The sequence below is a fragment of the Anabrus simplex genome, chromosome 1 (assembly GCF_040414725.1).
Source record: "Anabrus simplex isolate iqAnaSimp1 chromosome 1, ASM4041472v1, whole genome shotgun sequence".
NCBI classification, from domain to species: Eukaryota; Metazoa; Arthropoda; class Insecta; order Orthoptera; family Tettigoniidae; genus Anabrus; species Anabrus simplex.
Window position 1 is genome coordinate 780,299,083 of NC_090265.1, and position 14,270 is coordinate 780,313,352.

The following is a 14,270-nucleotide window of genomic DNA, read 5'->3' on the forward strand; positions in this document are numbered from 1 at the left end:
AAATCTCATACCTTTATTTTCCTTCCTTCACCTCCTCAAAAAAATATATTCCTTTGATCCTTACCTACCTCCGTTTCTCTCTTCAGCTAATAAATAAAAATTTAAAAAAATATATATATCTTACTGTCTTTTATTCAGAATCAAATTTATGGTCCGCATTGAACTGCGAATTTATATCCACCTTTATTTAACTCCATATATGTTATTCCGCCTCGTGAAACGTCCATCGTCCTTCGGGATTCCGGAGGCAGAGGAGCTTTCTCCTAGTATCATGCTTCGCATCGTCTATTAGTTCTACTTTATAAACATCTTGGGAAGACAATGTTACGATTCTTTATTTTCAATTGATCTCTGAATGAACAACATTATCGCTTAAGAACCAAGTTTTTTCGATTTCCATTTCCACAATTTATACGACGCACGGAACTTTTTTAAGGATCTCAATTTTTTAACATAATATAGCGCTTCTCTGGTTTCCTAAGCCTCCTCGCGCAACAATTGCCTTGTTCCAAAAAATGAAGAGCCTTTCTAACGTCCATGTGTTTTGACGTCTTTCAATACCTTATAAAATACGACGTAATCTTCTTCGAATATACAACGGCTAAGAAGAAGCCAGCATTCAACCTACTCTTCTTCTTTATTACATCATTTAGTGCACGGTGGTCTTTCATAATATACGGCGCACCGAACTTTACATAACTTCCGCTCAGTGCTTCGTCAATTGGAAGAGTTATTATTTTTAATATATCTCTGCTCAAATTCCCACATGGTATGTACCTTTAAAAAGACTGTACTTGTGTTTACATTGTTTATGTTTTTCTTCGATATTTGCGCTTTAATTTACTTCAGGCTGATGATGACCTATTACTAGGTCGAAACTAGTCCCTATGTAATTTTCATTTTGTATTGAAAAGGTGGACCAATAATAATATATTATTTTACTCTATTGCTACCAAATGTTTGCCTAGTCTTTTATTAAACGATTTCAAAGGGAACTTTAATTATATTCATGGTTTTCTGATGATGATGATAATAATGCTTGTTGTTTAAAGGGGCCAAACATCGAGGTCATAGGCCCCTAATGTTACGTAATGAGACGAAATGGAATGACAAATTAAAATTCTAAAATCCTCCACTGACCAGAATTCAAAACGTGAGAACAAAGAATGAATGGATGGTAATGAATTTAAAACAATCAGTGGATCCGACCCGCAATGTCTCGCATTCACAGAAACTGACGTGACACAATAGTATTACTGACCAAGGGACTGCTTCTATAGCATAATACTGAATCGATAGCACTTTTAGGCCAAAGGGGTCCAAAATCATCAGCCTCTCATAATGATACTTATTGTCAGAAAAATAGAGCCATGGTATTTGTCATGTTAGGTACTAATCAAAAGTAGCTTAGACTCGCAGCATTCCACACAGTATGGTGCTACTCACAGATAATAAAATTTGCACAGGGAATACAGACCTATGGTGTTTTGCACACTGCGGCGCTATTTGCAGGCAACGCAAACCTATGACGTTCCTCACAAAAGTGGACTAACCACACGGACCCACGCTATCCCAGGGTGTTCCTCACATAGTGGGTACTAAGCATAGGCAAGGCAGAACCATGGAGTCGCTCATCCCACTGTGTTGCACATATAGGGGTACGAATCAGAGGTACTGTAGAAGCTGCCAACGTACTCTATTGTTACTAATCACAAACCTATTTGGTACCTAACATAGTGGTACTATGCGCAAGTAAAAGCGACCCATGGAGTTCCTGGCATGGTGGTACTAAGCACAAGTAGACTCATGGTTCTAAGTTGATCATCCCTTGGTCGCCCCTTTTAGTTGCCTCTTACGACAGGCAGGGGATACCGTGGGTGTCTTCTTCGTCTGCGTCCCCCACCCACAGGGGGTTGTGTGTTTGGTCCGCGAGAGGTATTTTATTTCCCTCAAGTCCGCCGGCAAGCCGGTTAGGACCCCCTCTCTCCCTGCCACGCCAGCGTAGTCGGTTCGTGGCACGGTTTTCTGATTCAACGTCTTTTTAGTTAAGTTACTGAGTCAGACGGCTCACTTACTTACCGTCTACGTACACCAATGGTCTCGATGGTTTGATGATTGAAATCTTGTGTAATGATGCGACATATAAACTGAGAAAATACTGAGGAGTTCTTCCCAATATAAAACAGATAATTTTTAGGGGTCATGAGCATTACTCATAGCCGAGTTGAATTAATTGATGAATGTCAACGAAGTTATTATACAAAGATTCATTAAATTAACAAATAAACAACCTAATAGCCTACGAACTTGCTAGTTACTTTGGAATAATGTTTTGACTACTTTTTTAACACAGAAAATAAATCCAATTATTATTTAAACCTCCCTGTAAGAAGAGGACAGTGAATGCAAGTGGGAATTATTTTCAAATGAGCTGAGAGCAGAATTTTGTTACAGCGTATGATTCTTTCAATGTGCCATGGCTCTGTAAGTCTCGCTGCAGCGGAAGTTCAGCTCGCTGCCTATGTCCAGTGTGGCGATTATGAACCATGTGTGTGTGTTGTGTCTCTTTGATCCGTGAATGTGCCACTCAGCACAGCCTGCTCAGAGTCGGCTGAATCGTGTGCCATGAGCTCGCTGTTCCTGCGACTCTATTCACTCAGACACTTGAATGAAACGATGAACTACTTTGAATCATGCACTCAGTAGCCAACACTAGTGTTTTGATCTTGAGACAAGACAAAATGTAGCGCAAAAGGACTGTCAGTGAGAAAAGCTACCTGAAAAATTAAACTGCAGGAAAGTGAAAGCGAGGAAAATAGGAATCGAGGAATGAAAAAGTGGGAGTCATTGTTTGCAGAAGTGAACACTGGGGTATATGAGTGGTTCAAATGAGTTCGAGCAAAGTAACCATGAGTGAGTGGGCCAATGTTACAAGAAAAAGTGCAAGAAATCGAAAATAACCTGAAAGCTGAGATAATCGAATAAAGAATTTGTGCATCATGTTGTGTCGTTCCCTTTCCGAGAATACTGCAGTAACGGAAAATGTGCTAAACTATCAGACAATAACTTCACAATGAACTAAACAATAGATCATTACAGCTGATGAAAAGGAACACTTATTCAAGTTGTGAATGTCCCCTTCAGGCTATATATAAACTGCTACTCACATACACTATTCAACAAGCCATAATGTGAAGATCAAATGGGTCCACTATACAGACAATGAATATTAGCTCCAAAATCGACTCAAGAATACTTGGTTATTATAAGGACATTGAAACAGTTCAACACCAGTCACGACAGTTCCAATGTGTCATTTTAGTTTCAATTTTAAACGTGTAGTCTGACATTTCATCACCGTTTTAGATTTAGATTTTACTTAAAACATACCAATTTCTAATTTTTTATTGGTGGTTGTATGTATACATGTGTTTCCTATTTGATCATGGCTGAAGATGACCTAATGTAGCAGGGTCAAAACTAGTACCAATTACAGTAAAACCTCGTTAATTCAAAGTCGTTGGGACTCAAAAATCGGACTTCGAATTACGTGATTTCAAATTAACTGCCAATTTGCAATTCAGAAGTACCAACCCTTGCTGCGTTACGAAATATTCTAAGCCCGTTACTGCATGCAGTTAACCTTGATTCACAGTTTATACCTTTCAAATGCCATGAAAAAAGAACTACTGTATTTCCAAAATGTATCCAAAAAGGTGCATTTACAGTATTCAAATAATGCACTTGCAAATATAACCTCACGCAACGAAAGAAAGATAAAAAAAAAAAAAAAAAAAGCACGATTCAAAGACGTGGAGAAATCTATGCTGGCTCCCATGTGCAAGTGCTTTATTCATTGGAGTACTATACTGTATGCATTTTAGATGCCTTGTATTTACACAGAAAGTACCCGATGCCCTTAAAATGAAACTTTCCTATGACTCTATCCTTGTACGATTTCCCGCCATGGCACTTTTCTCGTACTTCAGAAATGTAAACACTTGCCGCGTCACAAAGTATTCTAAGACCTATTAATACATGCAATCACCTCGATTCACAGTTTAAACCTTTCCAATGCCATAGAAAAACTATTTCCAAAATGTATCCAACAAGGTGCATTTACAATGTTCAAATAATGCACTTGGATAAATCACTAACAAACATAACCTCACACAACGAAAGAAAAAAATCACACAATTCAAAGACGAGGATAAAATATGCTGGTTCCCCTGTGCAAATGCATTATTTTTTGGACATCTGTACTGTTTGCATTTTTAGATGCTTTGTACTAGGATGGAAAGTGCCCGGCGCCCTTAAAACGTAGCTTATCGAACTTTTCTATGACGAGGGGATAAAGTTTCTCGCTTCCATGTGCATTGCAATTGCAACGCACTACAATGACCCCCATCCCCGACCCTTGTACGATTCCTCGGCTGGCACTTTCTCCTTTAAAACCATAAGACCGTTTAGGCTCGCATTAAAATAAAGCAATGCTTTTTCATCGGCAATGACAGTATTGTTTGGTGCCTACGAATTTATTATATGAGCCACGCTTTTTTCGTCAACTATCGGCATCGCCAGTGTTCGCGCATTCTGTTTTCCTGCACACTGCCCGTTGCGTGATATTACGGCGTTCCTGAAAAGGTTGAATACAAAAGAATTCCGATTTCATTCAACTTGGCAATCATGAAGCCCACTGTAGACCCACCGAAGTGAGTGTAAGTGCGGAAAGCTACGCCTCCACGTTCCGGAACACGCGTTCTATTATGACACGGATAAATTTCGAGTTGACATTACTCTGTAACATACTATTGTTTTAAAATGTAAAGGCAGTTTTGAATTAAAAGTCAATTTCGGTAATGGGGCCGACATTGTACTTCGAATTACGAATTATCCGTATTTCGAATTAAACAATTTAAATAACATGCAAAACTGTATCTCATGTTTCCGGGAACGAGAGCTTCTTCGAATTACGTGGGATTTTGAATTAACCGATTTTGAATTATCGAGGTTCTACTGTATATAAGATACTATACAAGTGGACCTTTCCCAACACTTTGATAGTGACCAAATGTCAATACAGGCAATAATGAAATTCATACCCTATGATTTGTACACCCAGCTGAATGATTACTATCTGAAGCTGTAATGAATGTAAAGGCTGTAAAATCACTTGCAATATCTCCCAGGCAAATATTTAGTTAGAAACTATTTAGAATAATCAAAATAAAGATGTATGTTTACATTTAAGGTGGATGTTCCTAGCCATTAATATGTTCGATTAATTTTTACTTTTAGTTTTTTAATGAAATTGTTTAATGTACCATTTTAGCCAGCCTTCAAGTGGAGGAGGATTTTGGAAATAAAAATTATTATTACAGACACAAAGACGAACACTTACCCTTCCGTACACAGGGTTTGCTGCAGCCAACACGGAACACCTAGCATTCAGATGAGCATGAATGCCAGCTTTGGCTATAGTCACTCGGCCTTGTTCCATCACCTCGTGGATGGCTGTTCTGTCCATGTCCGACATTTTATCGAACTCGTCTATACACACCACTCCTCTATCGGCCAGCACCATTGCACCTGCCTCGAGCCTGAATTAAAAATAAATAAAACTGATTGTTGAGAACATACAGAGAGAAGTGAACAAAGATATGATGTTAGTGCTATATTGGGTGTCTCACTTAACCTTTTAAGTACTGAGTTACCACTTGACTGTTTGGTATTTCAGTGCTGAGTTTTTTCTTTCGTATGTAAAAAAATTGTAGAAGCCTCAATTTTTAACTTAGCAGTTAGCTTAAAATGTTTATAAATGTTGGTTCTTTATAAATCAAAATGCAAACGAAAAATCCTACATTTATGTTGTATATATTTTACACTGTACCACTTTAATCATTAAAGTATAATAGTATTAAATAGAGTCAGCTTTTAAGCTTCTTCCAAAACTTCTCCATCCTGTCGGCCCAGACTGCCCTATGTTTGTCTGTAATGGGGTACGTCCTTCGTTCAAATGTTATGAGTTCGAATCGCAAGTGTTTATTCCTTAGAATTCTCTTCTCTGCCTTCAATTTGTAGCATTGATGAATTTAATTCTTCTAAATCATTTATGATCTCTGTGAACCAAGTGTTCTTTGTTTTGTTTTTCCAAAAGTAACTAAATAACTGCTTCACTAGTTGGGTTTCTGGCAGTCTGAATGTATGACAAAAAAGGCAATTCTCCTTTTTCTGCATTCCATCTATTATTGATTCGCTTTCACAATATACCACTTCGTTAGGTAATACAGCTTGGTGTTTCTCATTGATGATCATCCTGATGATTCTTGTATCTACTTTCTGTAATTTATCGGTTGTTGATTTAGTGTTCAACCTGAAGAGTTTCACTAGCATAAGTTGCTTCGGGTTATACAACCGTATTGTCAAAATTTAGCATTATGGAGAGAGAATTTTTTAATAAGTTGGCCAGGTGATTCGCTGTGCTGTTCTCAGTTTAGATGTCCTGCTGTCGGTCGATGTTTTCTCTTTTGTGTTCCAGGTTATAATTTCCCCAAGATATTGGAACTTATTCACAATCTTAATCTGTTTGCCAACGTTGAGGTGAATGGCTGGTGTTTGAATTTTAAGGTCGGCATCATTTCAGTCTTTTCAAACGAGATTTGCAGTCCAATTTTTGCAGCAATTTTCTTGAGTTCTTCAATACTATTTCGAGAGAAAACAAAATTATACTTTTTGTGCCCATCTTTATACAAAGAAAATAGCCCAAAATAAAATTATTTTCTAAAATCAGTAGCCAACTAAGACATGTAACTCCTTACAAGTATATAAGTTGATATTTTAAAATACCTGGAATGTGGTGACAGCTTAATGTTTTCCATCAGTTGTTTGTGATACCGATTTGTTTCATAAACAACCAGCTGCAACAACTCCACTGGCAGAAAAAAATCAATTTTGGGGTTATCAAACACTACTTGGCTCCCAGAGTATGCCACAGTTACTTGAAAATCTGGTGGGGAAAAGTAATCCGTCCGCCACAAAAATAGTGATGAAATAGCTTTTGAACTCGCAGTGTTTTTCTTCTTTCATTTAGGACGAGGCTCTGTTACTTTCTCACAATATTTTTAGCACATTCTGTATCACTCTCACTTTCAAAATCACTAAAAAATTAAATAAAATCATCACTTTCCGCTGGGGTTAATAACTGAAAGATTCTTTGATCTGAAATAACATCGCTCCGAGAGCAACTAGCTTGTTGTTCCACCATGCTTGTTTACATCACAGATGAGCTCCACAGACCTGTACAAAAAGCTCTGTAAGTTACTTCCCAAAGCTATAAGCCGTGATTAGTTCTACATAATGCCAAACAGATGGCAGAACATGCCAGAGACCGAATCAGCACTCGAGAATGAACCGGGACACTAAAAAATTTAAAGTTCTTGTGCAACGCCTATAGACGGGCGTAGCACTCATCGGGTTGAGAGTTGTTCAGATGCCTTTTCTCTAGTGTTTTTGTAAAGCCAGACCAAACAAGGAATACTTATCAAGTATATCATGCGACGTCCAATGTCAATGCAAAACGTTTTGCTTCCCACTGAAAAGGAAATATTATTTAAAGTACAATTTTATGTGCCCAGTCGATAGAGCAGCATCAAATTAGTCTAGTGCAGTACTGCATTTAAGAATATTACAATTTCAATTGTGTAACGGGAATTTAAACTTTAAATTCAACTTCAACTACGGTTGTTTTCAAGAGTTCCACCGAAAATCACATTTTAAGGCAATTTTTATATTATTAATTTTACCTTCAAGATTCAACAAGCATATACTTCTCCAGCCTTAAAAGAAGACCCCTTATTCGTTAACTTGAATAAAAAAATCAGCTCAGTTTTACCATCAAGTTCGGAACCTCCTCTGGAACGAACAAGTTCCCTTAAGATCAAAGCAGATTCTATTCCAATCATACTTCACCCCCATGACAACATATGGCATAGAAACCTGCACAACAACCCAACAAGTGGATAGCAAACTACAAGCCGCAGAAATGAAGTTCCTACGAACTATGGTACAGAAGACAAAAAGGGACAGGGTAAGGAATGAAAGAATAAGAGAGGAAGCTGGTGTGTACCCATCCCTGAATGAAAAAGTGACAAGGGCCCATTTGAAATAGTTTGGCCATGTCAAACGAATGGACGATGGAAGGACAGCAAAACAATAAAACAATGGCTACACATAGTCGTGGCCGGAAAACGACTGGTAGGAGGACCTAGGAACGGATGGCTGGACAAAGTGAAAGAGGACATAAGAACAAGAGGAGTCAGCTGGGATGTCGTCTTGAGAGAAGAGTGGTACATGGACAGACAGAAGTGGAGAGAGCTCATAAACCACACCCAGGCAACTGGAGTGGAAAACTGATGATGATGATCATCATCATCATAATCATCACAAGTGTTTTATATGTCGTCAATTTTTGTAAATCTTTTAGCTGAAGATGTTCCATAATTGGAACGAAACATGTTCTATTTAGTATTATACTTTGAGATTAAGCTGGGTTATGTTATGTAAATAATAAACTAGCTATAAGAAACTGACAAGTATTGGAAGGTGGGAATCTCATTTTAACATAACTTTAGTTCAGTTCAATCCTTCCAAGCATGCTATATTTGGGATAAAGTTTTATAAATTATGCAAATCAAATTCAGGCTATTGTGTAAAATTTAAAATTTATACTGGCAATGACTTAGTTATGGGAAGTGGGATGACTGCAAGTGAAAGTGTAGTCCTGGAGTTGGCAGAGCCTATCTTGGACAAGGGATATGCCCTGTTCTTAGATAATTGGTATTCGTCACCTAAGCTGTTCATGAACATGATAGGAACACAAATACTGTAAGAAAAAACATAAAGATGATGCCCAAGGATTTAGTGAAGAAACAACTGAAGATAGATAAAGCAGACAGAAGGTCAAGTCATGATTTGCTATCTATCAAATGGCATGACCGCAAGGATGTTTACATGTTATCTTCAAAGCATGCAAGTCTTGAAATCGTGGACACAGGGAAAACAGAAAGGAAGAGAGGAAATAGCAAGGATAAAGCAGCAGAAGGAGAAACTATCAAGAAGCCAAAAATGGTTCTCGAATACAATAAGGGAATGAGACGGGTGGACAGGCAGGATCAACTACTTGCCTGCTTTCCGATGAGGAAATTTATGAAAGGCTACAAAAAGATTTTCTTCTACATGTTTGATATCGCTCTACTAAACATGTGTGTCATACATTTCAAGATATTGTACAAAAAAGCACAGAAGTTCACAGAGTTTCGCTTGGACTTGGCAGATCAGATTATTCAGTCTATAACACTGCCTGATTATAAAGGAAGAGGAAGGGTTTTGAATGGTGATTGTCCAGCCAGACTGCAGGCAAAGACGTGGGCACATTTCCCAAGACATATTCCTCCCACAGCAAAGAAGTCTCATCCAGCTAAGGCCTGCAAAATTTGTACTCCACAAGGAAAATGCAGCGAAACAACCTGGGAATGTGAGAAATGTGAAGTACCTTTAAACCTTCCTTCTTGCTTCAAGACTCACTACATCAATGTTAAGTAATGAAAAGGTTATTTTTAAACATGTTCACAAAATTTCAGTGATTTATGTAGTGAATTGTATGGTTTATGTCATGATCTTTGTCGCATGGGTCATTCTGTTTTACAGTATCCCTTTTAAATAAGTATTTAGTGTTATGGTGCAGCAAATCAAATTCGTAGTCAAGGGGTTAATGTGAAAATAGATGTGGTGTAATTATGGTGCTGTTTTGGTGCATTTTTACATGGTGTTCATTCAGTGCATGCATTGCCTCTTTTGTACTAAATTAACACCACAAATACACCACATTTGCATCGATAAATATATTGCACCAATTTTTTGTGCAAACTCTGCCGCAGTACCTGATAATCAGGTAAGTCTTAGGGCAATAAATCTGGACTGTACAGAGGGTGTTCCAGAGGTGTCCAGAGACTTTCCTCCACTTTTTCCCGCATTTAAAGCGGCTGTATGTAGCCCTGCATCATTAAGGAGAAGAATGACTTTTGTATCGGTTGCGGGTGTCGCTTGTTGCGATACGCAACTTTTGCTTCATCCAAAATGTGACAGTAATAGGCTACATTAATTGTCCTTTGTTTATAAAGAAAATCCACCAACAAAATGCCTACGGAGTCCCAGAAAACGGTTGCAAGCACCTTACCAGCAGATGGGCATGTTTTGGCCTTGACCAGACCTGTTTCGTCTCTTCACTGTTGTAAATATTTTTGTCCTCTTGCTTGGTTTATGTGATAGGTTGATGATGACATTAAAAAATGTGCCGAAACCAGTACCACAATAAACATATCGTAACATAATACTGTGCAACAGATTTGTATTGTACTGAAAAGGTGGAACCCTTAAATTTACTTCACCTTTGTAAACCCCTTTCTTACTTTCTTTGACTCTGGGGTGTAATGATGCACCCAAGTTTCATCACAAGTCACAATACGATGCAAGAAATCCTCTCCTTCCTCCTCGTAGCGACGCAGGAGACTTTGACAAACTTCCTGGTGTAAAGCTTTTTAATCTTGGCCGAGGAGTCGAGGAACCCACCTGGCAGACAATTTTCTGAAATAGAGTTCATATGACGATGGTTTGGACACTTCCGTAACTTATTCCTACGGCTAAAACAATTGCAAAATTTTTATTCGTCGATCTTCACCAATAATGTCAAGAATGGCAACAATGTTGTCTACAGTCTGCAGTGATGCTTGTCTGCGGTCTCCTTTCATGAGGTTAATTTTCCACAGCTTCTCTTCCTGCCACAAAATTTTTAGCCCCACTCATACACTCGAGTCTGCGAAAGTGTTTCTCCCCAAACTGTGAGCAGAGCCATCTCAAAATTTCGGAAGGTTTGGTCCCCTCTTTGGCGACAAATTTGATAATGATTGGTAGCACAACAGACGTGTGCAACTCTTGCTCACTCGTGGCGTACTGAAGCAGCCCAGCTCTCCACTGTCATTCACGCGTGCAAACCCCTTATCCGTTCAAAGTTAAAAACTTCATAGTTGTTCCGTAATGAACTGAGAGTCACAAAGGTAAATTATATTTAAGGGTTCCACCTTTTCAAAGCCCCCACCACATTGCTCTCCAGAACCTCCTTAAACACCTTCCCCTCATCACCTCATTCCTCAAGCTCCCCCCCCACCCCCCTTACACCTATGTTCTGTCTTTGCTTCCACACACTTGCTCCAGTTCTCAACTCCAGGAGTAGAAATGTTGATAAGACAGGCGCTGCCGGAACAGACAGGTCCATCTAGTATGAATTGAACAAATATTCTTAAGATCCCTCCCAAAGACCAAGCAACACATCAACGGGAACAATATTCATACAAGACTGTATCAAGTGTCTAGGATGTTCCTTCTCAATTAAGCAGCAGCCTAAAACTAGGAAACAGCTTAATATTGTACTCTTGTCAATTCTTGACGTTACATGAGACCCAAAGTCAAGACGCTAACCGTTTCATTCACAACAACGTTCTTGACCAGTCTACCTACAACAATCGGTTTTTTAAAACTCCACTTGTGCATGACAACACATTTAAATATTAGTTACATCAAGAACATGAAAATGAAAATCGTGGGTCAAATAAGCCCCAGTTTTAATATCACCCTTTCTCAAGACTTATGATAAAAAAGAAGATACATTTCATTTCATTTTTGAACATTTTAAGTTAACCAGAATAGAACTGCCAAGTTAAAACACATTTAATTTAAATTTATATTTTCAATCTTGACCAACCTACAGTACAATCAAAAATCAGTTCAAAACTCCACTTATTGTTGACGACACATCCTGTCAACAGACACGGTACGTCAAGAACACGATATGATATAGGGGTCACAAACCCCGGTATGTAATCCTCTTTACCAAAAAGAAGATCCATTTTAGTTTCGGACATTTTTCAAATTAAGATAGATTAGGACCAAAAAACTTAACTGTATTAACTTATGTTACCCATCTTAAGAGTTCATTAATGTTTGTATATATTGTATATATTGGTATGTTTATATTGGTTAAAAAGGTCCCAAACCTTGACCTAAAGGTTGTATACAGGCTGAAGATGCCCAAAATAATGGGTGAGACATGTACCTAACCTAAATAAGTCTACATAAAATCATGTAGATAATAACCACATTAAACGTGGAAAGTATTGAATAGGTGGTTTTTTATTAAATTATCCTTGATATCTATGCCTAACATACTTGTCTTGTCGATGTTAGCTGGGACCAATTGTTCTGGTTGTGTCTGAATGGCTAAGCTTGCTACTCCTAGTGCAGCATTGATGCTGTAGCGGAGGGGTGGAGCGTTGTGGGGATGGGGGCGTGAGTTTCAAATCGTGCATCCGTATTGTTGCTCGAGAGGCGTTACATGAATTGGATTGGGCGGGCCTAGCATTAGGCGTGGCTATTGGAGCCTTTGTAAAATAACCTGCAAGTTCTGGTCTAAATAAAGTGCGGGGGATGGGGTAAGGTACACCAGGATTTAGGGGCTCGGACCACTCAGTTGCCCAGCGGCTCAAGAATCCTGCTACCGGACCGGATGATGAGCCATAAAAAAGGGAATAGGGTGGTAATGTTTGCAGAGTACTATACATTCGGTGAAAATGAGCCGTACTGTTTGCTTATGTGTATCACAGTCACAGAGAAGAGATCTCACACATCAGTTATGAAGCAAAAAAATTCACATTGTCCATGGTCGGTTCACACACTGTTCAGGTTGTGGGAAATCAAAACCAGCCTCCCATCGGTCCATATAGTCGCTGCATTGTAGTTTCTACTGATAATCTGTTTCCCTGTTTAACTGTAGTGTATGGAGCTGGAACAGATCCACAGGCAAGTAGCACAATTTATTCAGGGGGATGATTTCCAACAAACAAGTAACAAAAAATCTGTATAATTCATACAGAACAGTCTTAACAGTTTGAGAAAAATCAGCCACCATCCTCAAAAGCCCACCTGTAATAAAGTACTGACAAAAATTTGTCAAACACACAGGTAGCAACTAAAAAGAATACTCAAGTTCAGATAGAAAATCTTAAATACAGACTTTGATAACTTGCAATAGGTGGTTTTCTAGTGGATTTCTACATTACATTTAACAAAGAAAGAAAAATCATTACCTTCTTTCCCCTGTCTCTTGATCAGTAGTGACAGCAGCTGTGAGACCTACTCCTGAAGACCCTCTTCCAGTGGTAGTTATAGCCCTCGGAGCTGTACACAACACGTATCGTAGTAGCTGAGACTTGGCAACACTTGGGTCACCAACCAGCAAGATGTTGATGTCCCTGAAGGGAGAACCAGTAACCATAAAAGTCATGACAATACCCTAGGTCATAGAACTGTGCAATAGTTTTCACTAGAGATCAGCATGGTACACAAATTACAAGAGCCATGACAAGACCAACAAAACTGTACGAGAAAAAATAAAGGACATAAGGCAGGTCCCCACTTTGACTTAATTTCAATTTTAGTTTGATTCAACACCTTTTAATTAGAATAGCTTTGTATTGTAAATTTTATTTCAATTTTTGTCTGATTTAACGATTTTTAATTACTGTGGATTTACAGTGTCTCTTTTATATTTTACTGAACTATGTTAAGTTGTTTTAATATTAAATTATTCATGGAGCTAATCAAAAGTAATACACAATGAAGAAACCCTTGAACAATTGCAAACATATAACATTCCCCCAAAAGTTTATTCAAGATTCTACATCATTTACTTTTTTCGTCAACTCTTCACATTGTTCCAATTGACCAACATCACGAATTGCTGGCAGTCATACAACTGGACGCTGCAAGCTTCCTATCACCTGCTGAATGTGTCATCAATGCGTCGGTGCTACGTCATCTGCATACTTTCTCGAACAAACTGTGCATACTTCCAGCACCTTCCACATGCCCTATATAAACCGAGACCTTCCCACTTATTCCCCAGTCAAGATTCGATGAGAGAGAGAGAGAGAGAGAGAGAGAGAGAGAGAGAGAGAGAGTGTGTGTGTGTGTGTGTGTGTGTGTGGAGGGCTGAAAATCCAGTTATGTTGAGTGCTCGTAACAAGCTATTTCCATCTTTATTATTGGACTTCACAGGTAGACATTCGGTGAGCAATTAATTTTCCAGGACTTACATTTTCATAGCCCATCAGGCTCTTATAACTAGCCTCTACTTAAGGTATTATATAATGGCCTTTGCC

At 38.5% G+C, this 14,270-nt stretch overlaps 1 protein-coding gene across 1 annotated transcript in view; it reads right to left on the bottom strand.

The window, feature by feature from the left end:
- Nucleotides 1-14,270, bottom strand: part of Mcm3 (minichromosome maintenance 3) — a 154,641-nt gene that overhangs the window by 51,598 nt on the left and 88,773 nt on the right. The window contains exons 8-9 of the mRNA XM_068225217.1: nt 13,197-13,361; nt 5,402-5,600 (exon numbers count right to left, since the gene is read on the bottom strand). Coding sequence (XP_068081318.1) covers nt 5,402-5,600; nt 13,197-13,361 — 364 coding nt within the window. The remainder of the gene's footprint in view (nt 1-5,401; nt 5,601-13,196; nt 13,362-14,270) is intronic.